The sequence below is a fragment of the Bemisia tabaci genome, chromosome 4, assembly GCF_918797505.1.
Source record: "Bemisia tabaci chromosome 4, PGI_BMITA_v3".
NCBI classification, from domain to species: Eukaryota; Metazoa; Arthropoda; class Insecta; order Hemiptera; family Aleyrodidae; genus Bemisia; species Bemisia tabaci.
Genome location: NC_092796.1, coordinates 36,141,813 through 36,163,143, shown reverse-complemented (window position 1 = coordinate 36,163,143; position 21,331 = coordinate 36,141,813). Strand labels below are relative to the sequence as shown.

At 42.5% G+C, this 21,331-nt stretch overlaps 1 protein-coding gene across 2 annotated transcripts in view; it reads right to left on the bottom strand.

The window, feature by feature from the left end:
* The window catches only part of ed (hemicentin protein echinoid), a 245,265-nt gene extending 224,149 nt beyond the window's left edge, over nucleotides 1–21,116 (bottom strand). The window contains exon 1 of one of the 2 annotated variants that reach the window (XM_072299770.1): nucleotides 20,593–21,116. In XM_072299770.1, the coding sequence (XP_072155871.1) occupies nucleotides 20,593–20,647 (55 nt within the window). In that variant the 5' untranslated portion in view covers nucleotides 20,648–21,116. The remainder of the gene's footprint in view (nucleotides 1–20,592) is intronic. The other variant, XM_072299771.1, reaches the window with a different exon arrangement.
* Nucleotides 21,117–21,331: the final 215 nt, after the last annotated feature.

Here is a 21,331-nt window from a genome sequence, read left to right as displayed (position 1 = left end):
CTCACCTGTTCGATGTATCGAATACGATCCATTTTGACGCTTGAAAAATGCGCACCACCCGACGTAACTTTTTTTCCGACCGACAAAAGACCACCTGTACCTGGAGGACCGACCTTATCGCCGGGAAAACTAACAGCTCCACTCGCGATGCATGCGCATTTCCATCGGTTTCCACTCGCGTTCGAATGAACGCTGCAGATAATCTCGCAAAACGACGGAAGGATCGAATCGTCACCGATGCGCACCGATGCGTTCGTTTCACCGTCGAGTATGCAATTCTAAAAATCCACCCCTCGCATCTCGTGTTTTTGTCCGACGAGCAAGTTTTCCGGATCGATTGGATATTTTAGCGCGGTCACGCGATTCTGAAAACTGAAAAATGCGCTGCACTGAAAGGAAAAATCGGTCATACAAACCGTTCAGAGATGTTCTGTATCACAGAAAAACACGGGTTATAGTGACAATGCTAAGAGGTGGTACAGCTTAAAAGGTGGCTTAAAGGGGCTTATTAGTGTCTCTGCCTAGCTTTGAGAGTTTTCCCAAGTTTGCAACACTATATTTTCCCATTTAAGTGTATGTAAAACAATCGATTGTTAATGAAACAGCCCTCACCTATAATTGGACCAGGTACTTTTTGCAATAAGAGACTACCATCTCTGGCTCAACCGTAAAAGCACTCATGTGCGTAGGGAAACTAAAAGTTAAGAAGTTCTTTCTGAACTGAACCAGAAATTGTAGTGCCTAATAGCAAAATGAATGTTACGATGAATTTAAATAAATGGAGGCACACTGATGTTGCCTACTTTCTCCACTGACTACTAAAATTCTGGGCTCCAATCTTCAATACTCCAGTCACTGTCCAGCCTCAACTCAGGCCACCCTCCAGAAAGCACTTTGAGCCCAGGGAGAGGATGGGTGGGGGGATGGAGCGCGTTACGTTATTTTTATGCGTTCCTGAAAAACACGACGGTAGGAACGCAAACTTTATCCCGACAATAAACAAAGCTCCCGTTTGATTCACCGACAATTCCTATACTTCACTTCTCGATCCATCGTAGCGTAAAATCATAAGCCCTTTGAATCTTTTTTTATTATTTTACGATCTGAAATTCTGCGAGCTTGCGTTCTTTTTTTCGCATCGTTTTTTTCCCCGTCCGAGAGACGCGAGCATGACGCAAAGAGGCAAAAAAGGGACGGGGGGGGGGGAGGGGGGGTTAGCAGCTTGCACTTAAGTAAATTGTGCCCGGAAACTTGGCACAGGGACGCTCGACGCTGTTGCTGAGTTGTGCGGAATCCCGCCGCGATCGCAACGCCCTCTGGCGGGGAAGTTTGGCGGCTCGGCAACCCCGCCTTACGGAATCCCGAGTCGAGATATGGAAAGTAATGGGAGTTACGGGTTGTGAATTTTAAAAGCTCGGGTTCCTGGCGGACCATTCATACCTGGATTGATACCGAGATAAATAAACGGATTGAATAAATGCGCGAGAGCCGGGCGACGGTGCAGGGCTCGTTTAGAGTTTGATTACTATTGCTTTGCTGCCGTCCCGAAGAAAAATGCCGTATGAACATTCAGAAGTTGTACAAATTCTTCCGATTAAAAAATTAAAATTACGAGAAAAAATTAAAAATTTGATTTTTCACCCTGAATTTTTAGAGAATTTCATTCGAAATTTGGTGTAAGTTGTGGGTATTTTGTCTAAAAAGTTCAAAGAAAAATATTCACAACTTCTCTAAATAAAACATATATTATGGGGAAGAACTTGGCAACATTCATTTGTTCGTACGGCGTTTTGTTTTAGTTTTAGAATGGCGGTTTGAGGCTGAGCTTTCATAGAGCAAAGCTATCGTCCACTGCGCGAATTCGCGTTCTGAAATTGAAGATCGTTTCCAAAACGATTTACTCTCGGGAATATGATATGATTCTCCATTTTATTTGAGGGCAATATTATCATTTTAGTGATTCTAGAAAATCACCCTCCAATTCCGGCGGCAGGTTAGTTTGGGAGATTATCCCTGAGACATTTTTTTGACTTACTTAAAGCGTTGGTTCTTGTCGACAATTTTCGGCAGTTTTTTTCTTTTTTTAAGTTAAAACTATGCGGATTTAACTCAACACCAGTTTTTTGAATTAAATTTTGGTATCGTAAAGTTACGTTAAAATCAACGATAGCAAAAAACCAAAACATCGTTCCTTCAACTGATCAATTCCAGCCGCCGTTTCAGCCAAAGCTAAGTTTCCTGCAGAAAACTCGCCGGACGACGATTAAATCATCAGAAAACAGCGAGAAATAAACAAAAATGAAAAACAATCACAAAAAAAGAGAGGCCGCGAGAGGAGACCCCGAGGTTACCGACCGGTTGCCCCTCCCCCAATTTTTTTCGCCGCCGAAGATTGTCCCGACGTCGTGGCCGGCGTCTAAATATTGACACAAAATATCGAGCTTTCCTCAAGGCTGCGCGCGCCGGCCGAGGCGAGCTTTATTTTTGTTTACAGTCCATGGCGACATGAAAGCGTATTTACCAAATATGCGGGGACCGCTTGATACAAGATACCAGACCTTGAGGAGAGGGGGAGGGGGTTGCGGATGACGGGTTCACGCACAACTGGATATATATTGCTGAAAGGAACTATGTGCAATAGGGTTTATGTGCAGTATAGTTCCTTTTAGCATTAAACGTCAGACTTGAGGACGAGGAGCTCATCCGCGGAATTTCGAGATGAAATTTCTTATCGGGGAGGCATCTCATCCCGTGGGATGCCGCAGATTTGAATTCTGCGAAGTTTCAGATCGACGGCGTGAGTGCTAAATTGCGCATCTCCGACTTGGGGGTGGTTTTGGGGTTGTTTATCGGACTTGTGTGTCGTGCCGTAACGACCGGAAAACGGACGTTACCTCGCGGGGACGGTTTCGGCGGGAATGTTGCGGGGTTGCTTACGACGGACTGATGTACAAGATTAGGACTCATTTCGCAAGTCTGTCGTTCAATGCGAAAACGCAGTAAGTCCGATTAAGATCCTGTATTCTTTGTTCAAAAAAAATTCTCTGGCAGAAATAAAGAAAACACCATCACAATCATGTTTAATTTCCTCGTAAGCATGTCACAATGAGATATATAAGAATTCTGAAATTTAAATTTCGTAGTGAATGAAATTTTAGTCTCTGATCACAATTGTACTAAATTTTGCGATTACCTAGAAACTACAATTCTGGCTCGTACGTATGAAAACATGTCATTATGTCTATAGGGAAACTAATATTGCGCAAGTTGCTTTTAAACTGAGCCATACATTTTTGTTCCTAATTATAAAATAAAGTCCAATCATGACGAAAATTAACGTTTGTTTTTATATTATAAAACCTATTCTCACAAAATTGAATATCCAAAAATGGAGCTAGGTACGGCGTTCTTAGATGACAGTTTTTGACTCACGTTTAAAAATACATATAGGTATGTGTTAGAAGACTGATGGCTGGGTCACACATAACTTGAAAAGCAATTCCCAAAAATTGGCTTAAGTAAACAAATTTTCAGTGCAGTAACCGACAATTTTTACACGAAAGATCACGTGCAGATACTGCTCCAATCCGAACCGCGTTGTAATTCCATTCAACGCAAAGTGGAGAGATTCGATGGAGGAGCTGGACAATAGGTATTTGGAAATTTCAAACGCTAAATTCATCGAAACGCAGACTATTGAAAGAAGTTTTCTCGTGAAATTTCCTTTGAAAGTCATCATTTGAATGTACAATTTGACAGAATAAATATCACAATTTACAGCTTTAATAAAAATAGTCTCGTACGACCACTCCCAGAGGTTCGTTCCACTGTGTGGCGAGACAACGAACGAGCCGAAGGGGGGGGGGGGGGGGGCGAGCTCCCGGCTCAGTGCGCGGAATGCGGAATGGTCGGAGACAAAAGGGCCCTGAAAAATTTAAACATTCCCCGACAAAGTCGCGATAATGAGCCGAGCGTTAATAAAGCGGCATATCCGCCCCCTCCCTCCGGGCGGGGGGGAGGGGGCAGTGAAAGTATAACATAACGACCGCATTATTGTTCGCCCGGCCGGGGATCGTGTCATGTCCACGTCCGTACACACACGGGGCCCCTGTTCTACTCGGTTTCTATGATTCTAGGAGGAGTGCCGGGAATTCTGCCTCGCCGGGCTGAAACCGCGAATGTGCGCGGGGTTCCCGGGCGGAGTTGGGCGGTTCTCGGCGGGGTGGGGTCGGATCTGGATGAGAAACTGAGAAAGCCCCGTGTGATTATGGACGAAATGAAAGGAGAAACTTCTGGTATCACTGCGTCCGGTAGCCACCTGCCCGGCCGGTCTTACATATGCTCACTCTCAATTTCACTCGTTTCCACCAGAACTAGGCATTCGAGTGAGAGGGAGATAGAGAGAGGGGCCGGTGCGTGATGATCTAATACAAGTTTTTGATGAATCGGTAATCCCAGAGAAAAAATAACCTCAAAATATTTTAAAGTAATGACTATTGAACTCCCTACCCTGGTAAAGTAAGTATATTTCCTGATGAGCTGCAGACCGCATGATCACACAACTGGAGTACATTTTTCAATGAGAAACTACTATTTTCGACTTTTCGTGGAAAAGACTATTTGGTATCATTTGTTCCCCTGTACAGATAAGTGTTTTTATATAAATGAGCCAGGAGTATTAGTTTCTTGTTGCAAAATGTGCTGCATTTCAAGCCTTAGGTAGGTAGGTATCAAAAGAGAGACGTGTTCCCTTTACAGAAATGTGAACTAACGAACCGTATGTGATGAAATAATGGTATTAGTACATACTGTAAAATGAAGTTCATATCCTTGAAATTGGTAAAGTGTGCAATCTGAGGAGAGGGACTGGAAAACTCACCTGAAATCATACGATAAAATGTTGATTAGAGAAAATACAACAAAAAACAATAAAAAAGAGAGCTACACAAACATGATCATGATGCTTCCATGAGGTCTCTCACGAGGCTCAAAATAAAAGTAAAACACACTTCACTAACTTGTGGAAAATATTATTTAGGTACCCAATTTAGTGTACTTAATTCAATCGAGTGAATCCTAGCTCCAGGACCATACTTTCGATCCCTATTAAGGTATACTTTACTCCGCGTGGACTCACTCTCACTCCGGCTGCACTACCGTGCTTAAGAAAACCGTCGTATGCACAATCGAATGTTGCCAAGTCTCTCATAATTAAACACTAATCCTTGACAAAAGTTGCCAATATCTCTCCTTGAAATTTGCACAGACTAGATCGAAATGCGAAAAAAATTCCCTCGAAAATTGTAGCATAGTTTTTCTAAATATTCTAGTTGTATCAAAGGAAATTTGGCAACGTACAAGGGTTTATACGGCGTTCTTCCCTAGCAAGGTAGTGGAGCGCGCAGGTGTAGAGGACGGTCCCGAAGTCGTGTGTTATCTGGGATCTGGCGGGCTAGCGAGCGGTGGCCTTGGACGGTGGCCGCTCCGATTTATCGGGGAATTACGTAACGCCGTAACGCGGCTTAACGCCGGCCGGGCGCATCCAGACGGAACATCCCGGGATGTGCATGTGGAATCGTGCAGCCCGCGCGCATGGAGTCGTCCTCCCGTGATAGCGATGAAACAGAAGATCATTTCTGTGTGATCCATGATTAGCACATACTGTTATGTGGCTCGAGGTTCATCCCGGCATGCACTTACGGCTCTCTTCGCTATCACGGCAGCATCGTGCTTGGCCACGGCCACGCTGCACGGACGCCGACTTGACCGACCGGCGCGCATCACCCGGGATCGTCGGTCGTGTCTGCCGACTGCGTCTGCAAACGCACCGGGATTCCGCAGAAACGAACGGAGATGAACCAATGGCGAGACGTGATATTCAACGATCGATATAAACCCCTTTTGAAGCTATGGGAAAGAATCGATTATTAAGGTGTCCGTTGCGAGGGCCTTGACGATCGATCCTTTTTCATAGGTTTGAATGGCATATCAATCGATACATTGCACAGCACGTCACGCCAATGAATGAACGGGTTATTCGAAGAAGGACGTATAACCGCTTTAAATTGATCTCTTCGGCAGTTCGGATGGAACTATACAATTTTAAATTTGAACATGGTAATGAATAAATTCCTACAAATACCATTTTCGGTCCTGATTGTTGAAACAGATAGCCAACGTGATAGATTATCGCTCATTGAAATATGCGTTCACCCTCAGAAGAATAGTATTCCGTCGAGAGCTCAATTTCTGAAAATTTAGCTATTATGCTCTTCTTCAAATCGTCGCCAACCTGACATAAGGGCGTAACGACACTCTAATGAACCTTGCTGTCCATAGAATGTAATGCTCTCCATGCACATCTCACTATGTAGTTACGCCCTTTTGTCAGCCGAGCGAGGAAATAACCCGCTCAAACGCGTCCATCGCATCGGTATTGGCGACTCACAATCAGATTAGGCCGAAAATCGCGCTGTGCGGCCACCGCGGTTCGGGCCGGGGGGATGCGCACATTCGGCCTAATCTGACGCGGCCCGGATCCGACCGGATATGCCTGAAAAGCGTGAAGGCGACCAGTGCCAAGCGGCTGGCCATCGATGTCAATTTCAGGCCAAATCGAGGGAATCGTGGACTGCAAGTCATCCCTCGACTAAAAAGACCAACAACTCGCCAGACGTGACGTGAGGCATCTTTTCACTTGGATTAAACGTACGAACCAATCGGTGACTTAAGTTGATTTGAAGGGACTATATGTTTTAGAGACCCTGCGCTAAAAATCCAGGAAGAAATATACAATATACTGATGATTGATGAGCAACTTGTTGGGAAAAAATTTGCAAAAATCGCCGAATGATGACTGACGAATTTCTGGGTGAGCACTTTGCTACGAGAGTTTTTGAAAACTAGATAGATTGATAATTGATCAATTAGTTGCTCAACTTTTGGTTAAGGATCATCATTCGGCTAACTGTCGTTTCCCTTATGAAAGATGTACTTAAAATTCGATTTTGCAGAATTTACCCTTAGATATTGCATTTTTGCCAGGAGCGTATTGGGCATTTCCGGCTAAAAATGTTTTGAATTTTCTTCTAGGTAATCTCATGCAAAAAACAGACAGTTTTCGGACGCAAATTGAACAGGTATATTCTGGTGAAATCTTAGTGTTGTTGACTGCCGAAGTAACTTTTGCACTAAAGGAGAGGTAAGAGTGCAAGATCTTCAAAATATGCTGTCTCTGGATATGCATGATAAAAATATGAGTGCATTTTTATCACGAATCAATCAATGAGGTATTCTTCTTGGACCCTAAGGAAGCAATACATTCTCAAACTTTTACTACCGGAAAATCCGTGAAAAATAAGAAGTCCCGGCGAGTATTACGGCGTGCCACGCCAGGCACACGAACCCTCCTTACAACGAGGCATCCATCAAGCGAGGCCCAACACTCAACACTCAACAGCGATCCTCAATCGGGCCGTAAAGCGTAAACTGCGGCGCGACATCGTTAAGCGCCAACTCCCGAACGTGCACCAATTTTTACAGCCCCTCAAGTCCGCTTAACGCCCCTTAATATCGAATAAAAAACCGCGCGAATACCGACCGGTCCCTTAATTGCATTTTTCTCTCCTCCGTTTTTTCGGCGACGGCCAAGGGGCTCCATGCCTTGTCTGCAGGGACAAATAGGTACTTTGATGGGCGGGGAATGGATATATAATGGAGGTATTATTTTTCCTTGAGGTTAGGGGATGAAATAGTTTTCGAGCCAAGTTGCACCGTTTTCGATGGGCTGGAATGTATGATTGAATCGAGGTATAGAGCAACCCATCGTGGAGGGGTTTCGAATGAATGTTTGGTTGAAGGGAATCGGACTACATTTTGCGATGAGGAATTTCTCTGGCTCCTTTTTCATCCCTGAAGTTTCACTATGGAGATAAATGATCTTAAGGCTGAGCAAGAAATATCTGTTATCTGTCGCAAAATCTAGTCAAACCGTCACTCACAAACACTACCTGATAAACGGCCTATTGGCACGGGTTAGTGCGAAAATAAAGAAAACACTGGCCCCATAAATCGATCTACACTCCTTAGGCTTGCAAAGATTTCATTTTAACCCTTGAAGAATTTTAATCACAGCCTAAACTTCCAAATACAATTAACATTTTCAATAGTACTACAAAATCGAATGTATCTGATGAAAATTCAAAAACACACACCTCGCATTACTACAAAATTTCGGAATCCTTGAAATCATTTATGGACTTTATTAGAGACAATTTGAGGAAGTTTTTCTTGAAACTTCTTCGATTTCCAAAGAATATTTTAACAAATTCCAAATAATGGTATGGATTTGTTTTCCTTAAAGAATAAAGCAGCTAAGTAAGTTTTGAAATATTGCAATGATCGAGGTACTACGTAACGTGCGATTGGACTGTCATCGACTAGTGTTCTATTTTCTTTATCGGGCGTTCAAGTCTCCTAAAATATGCCTGGACGGATAGTGAATACGATTACACAGCACGCTCAGACAAACGAACTTTTCGCCAGAATTTATTCTTCCTTGAAAAATCTCCAATTTTTGCGAAATAGAACTACGATTTTTTTCTTATTTTAAAAACGATATAGGTATGTGCTAGTTTCCCCTACGGATACGAGATTTTATGGCTGATTGTGAGGCAGAAATAATGTAATAGTTTCCTACTGCAAAATAAACGTTATCTTAAATATATGTACTTTTCTACTACAGGCCCATCTAGTAACCTTTTTACAATATAAAATTACATTATTGCAGGTAGAGTGATTTTCTTCAAAAATACTCGCCATAAGATTTCCGAGTTCCTGACCGCGAATGAACGCGCGTGCTTTAGGTGGATGACCACGCTTAAAGTCGAACCCTCCCATAATCCATGAAAAAAACCGGCAACAAAGGGACTCGATCCAGGAGTAATTACAAAACCCCCAAAATTTACTACTCACTTTTATTTTCACAAATGACAGCTCAGCATCCCGAGCCCCTCGGAAACCCTTTCGGGACCTCCGCAGACTCATTAAAAAACCCTTTTATCCCGAATTCTTTGTCTCGACTCTTGGCAGACGATATTCGCGCGTTCCTGTCTCGATCCAGGCGCCAGGGGGAATTAAAAGTCAAATTTTGACCGGCACCCGACGTTTGGGGAAAATTGGAATTCCGGCAGCTTCGAAAAATAAAATATTCAGGGTTCAGTTCGTCTGGACACGAGGATAAAATACATCTTAAAGAAGTGCGCAACCCATTTAAGACGTCGCGTCGTGTCTAGAATTCTTGATTTTTGAATCCTTTGATATTATATAATTTCCAGTGGTGAAAGAGGAGATCATCTTTTAGGCTTGTTGTAAATTTTTGTTGTATAGGGGTGCTCTACTTGATGACATTAACCCATTACTTCACGATGAAATTAATACTGATTTTATGACGCATAAAAAATCAGGAGAAAAATTAATTAAATAACACTTTATTTTGACGTAACGCGTGACAGTCGACGCTCGTGAGACTTCAAAATTTCGTGTTTTCATAAGAAACGATAGAAATATAGGTGGGTATTACCTGGTCCTATTGGTATTATTAATTCTCACAAACACAATATTTAGGTATCTCTAAAGTTTACAAGATCAATTAATTGTACTAAATTTTGCAAAAAGAAAACACTTATCTCTGGCTCATTTCAGAACGTATATGCCAGTCGTTTCTCCATGCAAAGCGGTGATGTTATGGATGAGAGAGAAATAGTAGGTAGTTCTGGATTGCAGAATGTATAATTCAATTGTCAATATTTTCATAATATCTCTGATATTTTAAGGTAGGTATGTGGACACGAACCACAAAATTTAGGGAAACATACACCCTGGAACGTCAAAAGAAAAAATTCTCGGTTTTCGACAAAAATTGCTTAATGTTTCTTCACACGCTTCGTTTTTCAACGAATCCCAGATGCTGTCTAGATTCTAATTTAGATCATTGAAAACCGGGCAGGGAATCACCTGCCTCGAACCGAGTTATTGTGCCTATTCGAGTTTATTCAACTTGCAAACGGTTTAATTCGTCTATTATGAGGCCGATTTATAAGTTATTACTATTACGTGAAAAAATATAAAGGGAGCTGGTTTCTACGGAGCGCAAGCGGAGCGTAAAAACGGCGTCCTAAACACTCCCATTCGTCTGGAAGTACGTATATTATCCTTTATTTCATGGTTGGGAGCATGGGCCCGATCGCTTAAACAAACAAGGCGACAAGAAAAAACAAATGCTATAAACTGGGCCAGCGGCTTCGGAACGGACCGAACGCCGATAATCTCGATCGAACGGGAACGGCGGAAAAAAAACCGAACCGAACTCGGCGCCGGTGCAACCGAATCGAACAATCGCAGAAAAAGTAGGCGACGTACATTCCGAAACGAAAAGCGATAAAATAATAAGGCGAGTCGGCGGCCCACCGAAAGACTTTCGGGCTGAAGCTTCGATGAGCGGCTCTTGCCCAATCGGCAATTAAGTTATTACCGCGGCCAGATTGAATTGGGCAATCGGTGAGGAATGTAGGGTCAATTTGTGTGTATGAGGATTGGTTAATAAGCAGTTCTGCGGAGTTGCGGAGTGATTATTTGTTAGTTTAAAAATTGACGGGGGAAATAGGGCTCCTGACCAGAGAGATTTTAAAACGTATTGAGGGAAGATAAACTATAATCTTGGGTGGTGTATACTTCCGGAATACTCTGATGTTTCGTAAATGGATCGAGAATTTATCGATTTACTGATTTTAACCGTCGTGACAGACTATAATGCGTCATAGGAAGGTACTATCAATGCTGCTTGTACATTCATCCGCAAAATCGGAAGGAAATTGACTTTTCTTTCTTCCATTGCATTTAAAGGAAAAAAAAAATTACTTGGTACGACAATACCTATAAAATATATTTAATGGTCAAGCTCTGCGTTGTTGTGCTGAAAATTAACCGTACACCAAAAAAAAACACTAGAAATACCGCATTATCTTCACGAAACATACGTAGGCGCGTCAAGCGAATAATAAGATATAAAAAGTATTAAATTACACATCGTTGGCATATAATTTCTTGTCTTCAGTAAAAACCGTGAAAATGAAAACCTGAATATGATTCTATTGAGATTTGTCTGTTGGCTGGGTCCCCTATCTACCCAAGCCATGCGTCGTTTTGGCTAAAAAAAAAAAAAAATAGTAGGAAAGCAAGAGTCAAGTTACTTGTCCCTGTGAGGGAAAATAAATTGAGAGACTGGAACCGACATCCGTCGATTGGTGTTTACTAACTTTTAAAGCATAATTAAAACACTTGGGTTTTGAGACGCATATTTTCGATCCATTTCGATAGACTGGACTCCAGAATCGTCAAGAAAAACGTAGCAGAAGGGAACGAAACAACGTTTCAAAATTCCTGAAATCTAGTGCCGTGGAGTTGGAGCGCCAAGCACCCCACCTTATAACCTCCCACTTCGCAAACACATCGATCCTGTTTCTGAAACAGCGTACCTCCGACTGGAACCTAAGCGCAAATCCGTGGTTTCTGCCTCGACCCGGGCCAAAGGCACACAGCCCCCGAACAACTCCCGAAATCGGATCGCGAATTCGCCGAGGCCGTAACTCAAAATCCGAGATCCGGTCCCGGGTATATTGCATTTTCGCCGGGCGAGACGCCCTCGGGGCAGGCGGAGCGGAGGGCGGGGGCGGCGAAGGGGGTGAATAAATAAAAGGATATGGAAGAGTGGAAGCACCGTGAAAATGAAGTAAACAAATGATCGGAGCCGGGGAATTATTGAGGCAAAAGAAACAGTGCACAATATATACCCTCTTCAGACGCCAAGACGGATTTGATTCCGATGCAATGCCCGTCGCGTTGCCACGCCGCGCTACTTGTTTTTTTTTTTTTGTTTGTTTGTTTTTTTTTGGAAGGAAGTGATGTACCTAAAAAAAACTAGAAATTGGAAATTTATAGGAAGTAAAAATACGCAAAAATGTTTTGGACACCAAGTTTGTGCATTTGATCTCACTTTTAGTTCAAGAAGCATCTCCGTGTAGAAATAGGTTCTTATTTGAAGATTTGTTTCCCTTCACTACACATCTTTACCTCGAAGTCGGATGACTAGACCATAATTTCAAAAATAAAAATTACAGAAAAATATAAAGTTGAAATCAAATTTGATGTACATACGTACCAGGACCGTTTCAAGAGCTTTTAATCGGCACTGTAACGATTCAGATCTAATTAACAGTTCCGAAAATATAGGCAGTTGAAAGGTCTAACCTCAGTTATTTTACTCGAACTTTAAAGCTCAATTAAAGTTCAAAAAGTGGACGAAAACATTGAAAAATTAAATTTATGAAATCAGCTTAATGGGCAGTGTACCAAATGTCATCAAATTCTGAAGAGGTTGGGTCAAATTTTGGTTTGATTTGACATGTAATGTCCCATTCAAGAGAAATGTCACTTGTGGTTTTTATTTTTATCTTACTTTACTTACTTCTAAATTGAAAAATACAGGCGCTCTTACATATCACAAATAGCATCAACATTTCGTTTATTACTTGGACTTGACGTGTTTGTAACTGTAAGGCCCAAAAGTCGAATCGGCAACACTTTGAGCGGCTCGCGTGCTCAAGTGAGGCTTTCGTCGGTTTATCCGGACAGAGGGAGCATTTAACACTTGATACGTAATCCGCGGGGACAGACGGCCGGACGCCGGGTGGGGGGGGGGGGGGTGGTGAGGCGGGGGTGAGTGGGGGCCGATGCACCGCTGCAGATGCGAAAACCCCGGAGACTGCTCGGCTGTTTAGCTTCCACTCGAAAAATTCAGAGCCACCGTGGAAAACCCGAATTTATTGCTTTTCCAGAGTCCCGACTCTCGAACGCGGTGCCGCCCCTTCAATTTTTGGCCATGCATCCCTCTCGTCGCGTCGCCCCTTTAATTTTCCTGATGCAACGCGCGCCACGCGCTCTCTTAAGTGCTGTCGTGATGAGACTGCGACTGGATTGCATTTTGCAATAAGGAGCTTCTATTTCTGGCTTGTCCATCGATGCACGTATCTGAACAGGGGAGCAAATCGTCGCCTTTCTACTTAAGAGCATATCACAATATCCAGGAGAGCTCTGCTTTTAATTATAGCTACATGCGTCCTGATGCGGTTCATATGGAAACATGGATACGCCCTTACGCTAGAGAAAAGACACAATGGAATGTATGTCGTTGCTAGAAATGTATATGCGTCATAGAAATAGTAGCACCTTCATTCAAAATGCATGGAGTTTTACTATACATTTTGCATGTTAATAGGATAGTAAACTGACCTTGCAAAGTCAGTTTACGGTCGTATTACACGGGACGATTCTCGCAAGTTGGTAGCACTGATTTTTCTGAATTGAATAAAATAACTATAAATAAATGAATTGGATTTGGGGGCCATCTATTTTTATACTACAATTTTTAAGGGCGAAACCCAGGCCTTTGTATGAACAGTGCGTTTGAGAAGATGTGAAATTTTGAGAAACATATCATACATATTATGTACAGGGAAAAAGAGCTACTTAGAAATTCCAAAAAAAAGCATGTTGATTTAAGTCCCCACAGAGACGATGCGTGATTGACCGAGTTGCCTTCGTGTGACACGCGAAAACTACGTCGAGAATAAGGACTTAAGAGGTAGAAACTGCATCAATACGAAACGTGATTAAGACGGTAAGAAAAATGCCAGAAAAATATTCACGAAAAAAATGTTGAGGAATCCAACCAGTCCATTAAAAAAAAAAAAGAAACAATACCAAAGGATAAAAAAAACCCTCGCCCAACGTCTGAGCCTTTAAAAAAGCCACATGCGCGAAAATGCCTTCCTCGCGCTCGGCGAGAAGCGTGCAAAAATTTTGCCGAAAAAAAGAGCGAGCAGCCAGAAAAAAAATGGCAAATTCTGAGCGCCATTCCAGCAGCGCGGCGCGGGGTCTCCCGAGATTTTACGCGCCGACTTTATAAACATTTCAAGCGAATCCGCTCGCGGAGCCGGCGGAGGAGTAAACAATTTACTTAAAATTTACGGTATTTTAGCGGAATTGCTCGGAAACTACCGAAAGGAAGCGGCCGAGGAGCGCAAACGACCTTTCGTCGGCCGACTTCGTGAGCGCGCGCTCAACGGCCGATCATCACGATTGCCCGCTCATGTTTTGGCACTTACTGCCGTCCCGAGTCAAAACACCGTATGAGCCATCACTCTTTGCCGAAGTTCCTCTCAGGAAATATTTATTTTTGAAGGAAGTCATGAATATTTTCCATTGAAATTTTCAGAAGTCTTAGAGTAAATCACGATCGAAATCCTCTAAAAATCGGGAAAAAGAAATATTTGCAGATTTTCCTGGAAAACTTGCGATTTATCGAAGGAAATTTGGCGACGCTTGATGGCTCATACGTCGTTCTTCCGTTGGACGGCAATATGCTCTCCCGTTTTTTCTTCGCTCTCGGCTTTGAGGACGATCATGGGGAGGCTTTGTAGTTTGTCCCGGCTCCAATTTGTTTCGCATTTCAGCACACTTGGGCTCAACTAGTATGAGAGCAAGACGTAGGAGGTGTAGACGGTTTGACGCTGCGGCGTTTTCTCCGTAGAAAACAATTCGTTTCCAAAACGAAGGAGCGTACATATCTCCATTCCAAAGTTGCAAAATTAACTCAAGCAACTCAAAAAGAAGTACCTAACATGATTCAAAGTGCAAAATTTCTCTGACTTTGCAATTTTTTTAAAGTAAAAACAAGTGAAATATGAGTACCTATCGAGGTTCCATTCCTCAAACCGGCCGTTAGCCACGGGTCTGCGGGGTGCTCTAGAATATTATATCCCGAATTCCGGGCGAAAGTTAGGAGCACTTCAAAGAAAGTGGAAAACCAACTTTTATGAACTAATTAATAACCAATCAATACACCTTGAAATTGAAGGAATTTCGAAAAGGGTTTTGAGAGCACCGCGACGGAAGAAAATGGTTAATTAAAAAGGACTGATGAACGTTAGTCCGTAGAGACTTTCTACCTCTGACGAATGGACAATATTGATCTTGGAAAATTATACTGGTAATTAGGAAGCATGATTAATACTTAAAGATTAAGCCAAGACCATTTAAACCTAGATGTAATTTCTTGGAACAGAAGTTGGCAACATTAAACAAACAACTATGAAACGATAACATTACATGATTTAACAAGCTATGAATTATATCGCCGGGTTATATTTTCCTTAGAAATACAGTGTTTTGGCCAAAAAAATGCCCTTCGGGCTACATATCATGGCAATGATGAATGCAAAAACTTTCAATTGATCTGAAAAGCATATAAGAGTGATTTGACACAATTCCCTCCACATTCAAAAATTCCCTAGACCATTTCCCATTTTTTTTTTTTTTTTTTCGGATTTCTCAGACTGCGTTAACCCTGTTAATTTTAAACCTAGAGACTGTCGATTTCGAGTTTTAATCTCTTCCCTCACGAGTAGAACATTCACCCTCCTCGCTGAAAACAAGGAGGGGCGGAGATTGCAAATTCCGCGCCAAAAAATGACCATAATAACTCCTCGATCCTTGGTCTCTCCTCTCGTTAAGTCCACACACACATACACACCCTGGTACGATCACCGATTGAATTACCAATTCCGCTGCAACGCCGTGAGTCAGAAACGTGACTCACTTCGGCCCGGCGCACCGAGGCTCGGGGGCGGGGGTCCTGGCGATGGAAATTGCACTTAAACGAGGCTTCTAATTAGCAATATTGAGCCAATACGGCATGCAGAGCGCGGAATAAAGTCCAAGTCTCCAACTGTAAACTTTCGTGTCGTTGGCACCCAAGACGCAGGAGCCGAATTACGAGACAAGACCTAATTAGCCGAGACGCCGTAAATTCAATTTAAGTCTACACATCCGGCGAACCCCCGCCCCCCGCAAGGCGCTTCCACTTACGGGCCGGATAATTATCGCGAGCTGCGCCGTTCAGAGATCAGCCGATCGGCCGTGATAATAATGGTGCGGATTTTCAAATGCCTCCGGCGGGTTTTCCGCGGGAAAATATCAAAAAATCCGCGCTCCACCTTCGACTTTTCATTAGAAATACCTGCGGAGTAAGAAAAGTGAACGTCATTTTGTGAGCGTCAACCTGGGGAGTAGAACACAAAATAACCTAATCGCGCGGTTAATTCATATTTTTTGGTCAGTTTTTCTTTGCGTTATATTGACCTAATCTTCGGGTTGATTGTGCGATTTCGTTGAAAATCAGGCGCAAATCGCTAGGATCGAACCCAGATCGCGTTGGTTATAGTCCAATTCGCTAGTTCGCAAGTCGCAACCTCCGAGTGATATCGAAACGAACAGTGAAATATTAGTTCAGCGGGACACTTTCTTCATTCCCAAATGTGTCAAAGTAACCCACAGTTACGGTAGTTTCAACAGAAAATCTTGTCTTTTTGTTTTGATTTTGTCTATTTGGTTGATCTGGTCGAGAATAACTTAGCTCAAAGTAAACATAAACACGGGAAGGAAGGTTATCGATAAGGGCTGTTTTTTGCCCACCTTGAATTTCCTCAACTCTTAAGATTTTTTGCTGATTGAAGGTCTACATATCATGGAACCGGAAAGCATCATAATTAGGTAGTTTTCTAGTCTAATACTGGCTTAAACCTGGGTCTGAAGGCCGATTTTGGTGAAAAGTGCGAGTTATGCGGGTTTGCCGTCGAATGCCGAAAAACCCCCATTCAACGCAAAATTCAGCCTTCAGACCGATGTTCGGCCAGTAGTGTACCCAATATGAAACCATAAATGACCAAATCATGATACCTACATTCCGTGAAATAAAAACCTTGAACGCCCAAAAAATCGTATAGTAGAGGGAAACCAACAACTTAATGAGCCCAAAAACGGTCTATACAATATAGGTACCCCTCTTTTTCGACTGTACGAGCCCACAGTCTCGGAACGCACTCCATCTCAGGAGTTGTCAGTGGATTCGCGATGGAGGCTGGAGCTCGCGGAGAAATGATTAGCTGACGAGATCCCATCTCACCGATCACCGTTCATCGTTGACGTCGATGACGAATGACGCGGGGAGGGGGGGGGGGGGGGACGGACGCGGATCTGCCGGGGACTTTTATTGATGGCTGTCGGGCCCTGTCGGGGAGCAGGCAGAGATCCACGCCGCCGATCAGCGCGACCCGTTCCGGACGCCATGATAATTTTATTCAAATATTTTGAGACGGCGTCGCTCGTCCCCGGTGTGATTCGGATTCGAAGGGGGAGGGGGGGATTTTCGGCCCCCCTTCCTTCCCCGCGAGGACGCCGTGTTTTCGCCCCGAATGCGCTTTGTGCAGGGTTGCAAGATGATACTTTGAGTGAGGTATATGCATGAATTGGAATTTCGGTGAAATTATACGAAGCTGTGAAGTATGTATTTCAAAAATATGAAAGTTGATTTTAGGAGTTGAGTATGCAACCAGCACACAAAGGTACCAATCGCCTCAAAAGTCAACACTTTTTATACACCACGAATGTGAAAAATCAAATCTACTAGTATGTTTTCCTGTGATAATTGGAGTACTCAATGCCTCCTATAGAGGAAAAAGAAAGTAAAGACGAAGAATAAAGTTTACAAACTATCCGAATCCACACCAATCCAAATCTCATTTTCGTTTCTTCTTTCAAGAAGCCATGATTTTTCAGGACCGACCTTTAATGCGAAAAATTTCATGACATTTCAGAAAAGACATTGAAAAATACGTATCAAATTTTAGTAAACGAAAAAAAATTATGGTTTTTGCTTAAAGCAGGTAGTGTTCCTTAGGACGCGGTGCAAACGCAGCTCATTAAACACCAGGGGAAAAAAAAACACATCGGATCGAGAGTCCAGACTCTTAAAAACATCGACAAGAAAAAGTACTCTTGATTCAATCAGAATCTAGCTTAAATCGAGAACCAAGCCTCTTAATTTAAGCGGATTTCGTTTTGATTCAAGCAAAAATCCGATTGAATCCAGAGTAGGTATTTTTTCTTGTCAATATTTTCAAGAGTCTGGACTCAAGATCCAACGTGTTTATTTTTTTTTTTTTCCAGTGAAATGTGTTTCATATCTTTCATATTTTTCAGAATTTACTTGAATAGGTATACATCTTGTGAAATATTTCACGGAGATTTACAATCTTTCGCAATATTTATTCGTTCTCAATTTCTTCGCCTTAATAATGTTTAAATATGATGGAAGATCTCATAATCGAATGTGCCTGTTTTCACTTGTAAAGACATCTGAAACGAGTCCACACTTATGGGTCCCTGTGCGACCCGATGAAGAGCGCGGAGCGGATAATAATCCCTCTTTTTTCCGCAAACATGGGTGACCCTGATTATCGGTCTCATCGGAGCCCCCCGTTCTTCGTTACATCGGGGCGCGTCTGCGTTCATCTGCGAGCACGAGCACCCGGTCGTCATTTGGAGCGCACGCTTCTCTTTCGGCTAATGGCTTCGCATTTGACATTCACCGCTTAATCGACCCCGCTTTCCTCTCGTTAGAACTTCGCATGAGGAATTACCCGCGAAGAAAGAGAGAAAAAAAGGCTGGAGGAAGAGGATAAAAAGATCGAATGCGGGGTCGTAAGCTTGCCGATCGTGCGAGGTGAATGGTGAGCCGTCGCCGGCAAAAAAATGGGAAAGTATGTGAGGGTGCCGTCCGGATAATGAAAATTTAACGTTCATACCGATAGATGTATGGAAACATTCAGTAATTTTTTTCATCATCTTGCATCCACATATTTATTTTTAAAGATTGTATGTGAAGTAGATAAATAAAGAGAGGAAGCGTTCAAAAAAATCTTTCTTGTGCAAACGTGGGAAAATAGCGTAATCCCTTAAAGGATTCTTCAGACTTTCCGTTGAAAGAAAATATTAAGCATAGGTAAGTCGGGGGGTTGCTAAAAATTGGTGGCCTATTCGTAAGTATGTAATTAAATTATCAAAAATATGGCTTAACAACAAATTTATAATGCATTGAGTTTGAAAAAAATTCTTGAAAAAATTATGAAAAATATATATTAACATAATATTTCATGTAGATTTCGAAGGAGATTCAAATGACGTGAAATAGAAAAACTGACCGAACGTGATTTTTAGGAATTGTACAGTTTGCAGAATAATCAAAATTAAATTTTGAGCATTGCTAATCTTTCGATCAATTAAAATATTTATACTTTGCGGAAATCCGACAGGTAGATTTAAGAAAATCATCACAGTTGGATTTTACCAATTTTTGGACCTAATCTTGGTAAAATACATAGCAGCTATGGAAGAAAAGACCGTAAGATATTTTAATAAGGCGTGCAGGAAGGCCGAAAACTATTTATCTGACCACAATTACAACTAACGATTTGCCCTGTGTTTCTCGAAGAAAATTCACAACTTAGTTAATTTCATTTGTATTAAGCGGAAACCTGACCAGCAGATTCGTGACAATTAGCACGGCTCGCTCGGACTCAATTTTTCGGATCAGAATTTATTAAGAGAGGCTTGATTCAACTCGATTTAGGTGACGCTGACGCATAATAATGATTTTTTCGTGACAGAACGCGCAACCGATAATGCTTAGCGACCAAAATATGTAATCAGAGGTATCAAATCAAATCAGTTTAGTTTAAATGATCGACCACGTAAAAATTTTCTCCCAGTAAAGCAAATTAGAATGAAAATTCACATTGCGGTTACCTATGTAATTGTTTCATGATCGTTTAAATTGCCGTTAATGTAGAAATTATATGAAATCTAAGGCATGAGCAGCAAATAAGGAGAAACCATTTGTTGTGAAGGATAATTCCCTGAATATTAGCATGGCTTCAGAGGTAGGCAAGTCAATGTATCGTACCTGAAGCGATCAATTAGGTTTCATTCAATACTTAAATCATAACATTTTTCAATAAAAGCTGCCGCTAAACGTATACGGATTCCTCTCATTAGCAAATAGTATTCAACAGTGAATGGGTTCTGTAGTAAATTAATTATTAGACGGAAGGTAGAGTACTGTTGTCTTGCACAGTGTATAAATCAAGCCATAGATATGAGTAATAATTAATACAAGGCACAGTTTTTTAGACTGCCCCGCTACCCGAGATTTTCCACGAGTTTGATGCGATACGAGGATCGCGAAATCGGGCATTTTATGTGGTTTGGTTCATTCCAGGATGAAAACAAAACTAGCGTAGGGTTTAAGATGTCGCAGAAAAAACCTCAGGAAAGATCGGGTCCTTTCAACTAGGATCAAATATGTTTCTGTTATGTACCCAAATACCAATTTACGTAGGTAAATAAGAGCCAAAAGTGTCCGTAAGAGAATAAGTCCTTGCATTTAGATTAACTCGGAACCGTCGAATGATTAAAATTTTATCCATATCACATCGATCGATTACTTACTAGGTGTGAAAAAAAAACAGAGTTAAAATACTTATAGTGGGAAAACCTGCATCAAGCGAAAGATGAGTATGTACGGGAGAAAATATCAACAAAGTTTAGGCTTCTCGATCGAACTGATCGAGAACTCACCTATTAATAATCCAAAGAGGCACGAAACGAAGGCAGCAGACACTTTTAGATCCATGGTCACAAGCACACGGCGTCAAACACTGATAATCCAGAACCAAAATTAATTTTCACCACATAAGATAATCCTCGTCGATATTTCGCACTCGGCGATCAGAAATCACACCACCGCACTGGATCCCAAACACGCACATTCCGAAAACACATCCATGGCGCAAGTTGTCAATTTCACTGTATTCCAGAGCTTTCACGTGTCGCGAATCGCGGAGCACGGACACATGGCGAAACACAAAAGAGAAAACACACTTAGCACAGTCACTGAAATCCAAAATCCTGCCGCGAGTACCGGAACTATGCACGTGTTTGTTACGGGAAACGGAGCGCAGAGCGGCGTGCGTTCTGCGTCGCTGTTCGAACGAAACTAAACAAATCCCGCGGCGAGGAGGGCTCGCGAGAGCTGTTGCACTCGGCGGCGCGCGCATGCGCAGCTGGAGAACGAGTCTGGCCGGCTCGCGCTGGACCTTCTCTGGACTCCGGTTCCCCTTGCCGGCTCGCTCCCGCGGGGTCCACGAGTTGTCGGCCGCATAACCGCCAGTTTACACTTCGGCTACGTATGTTTATGCCTCGCTATTGTTTCCAGCCTCCAGGTAAAGGTACGGAACCTTAGGCGCGTCTAGACGCGGCGTCCTGGACGCGGCGTCCAGACGCCGATAAATCTGTCTAATGATTTTTGCGCGGGGAC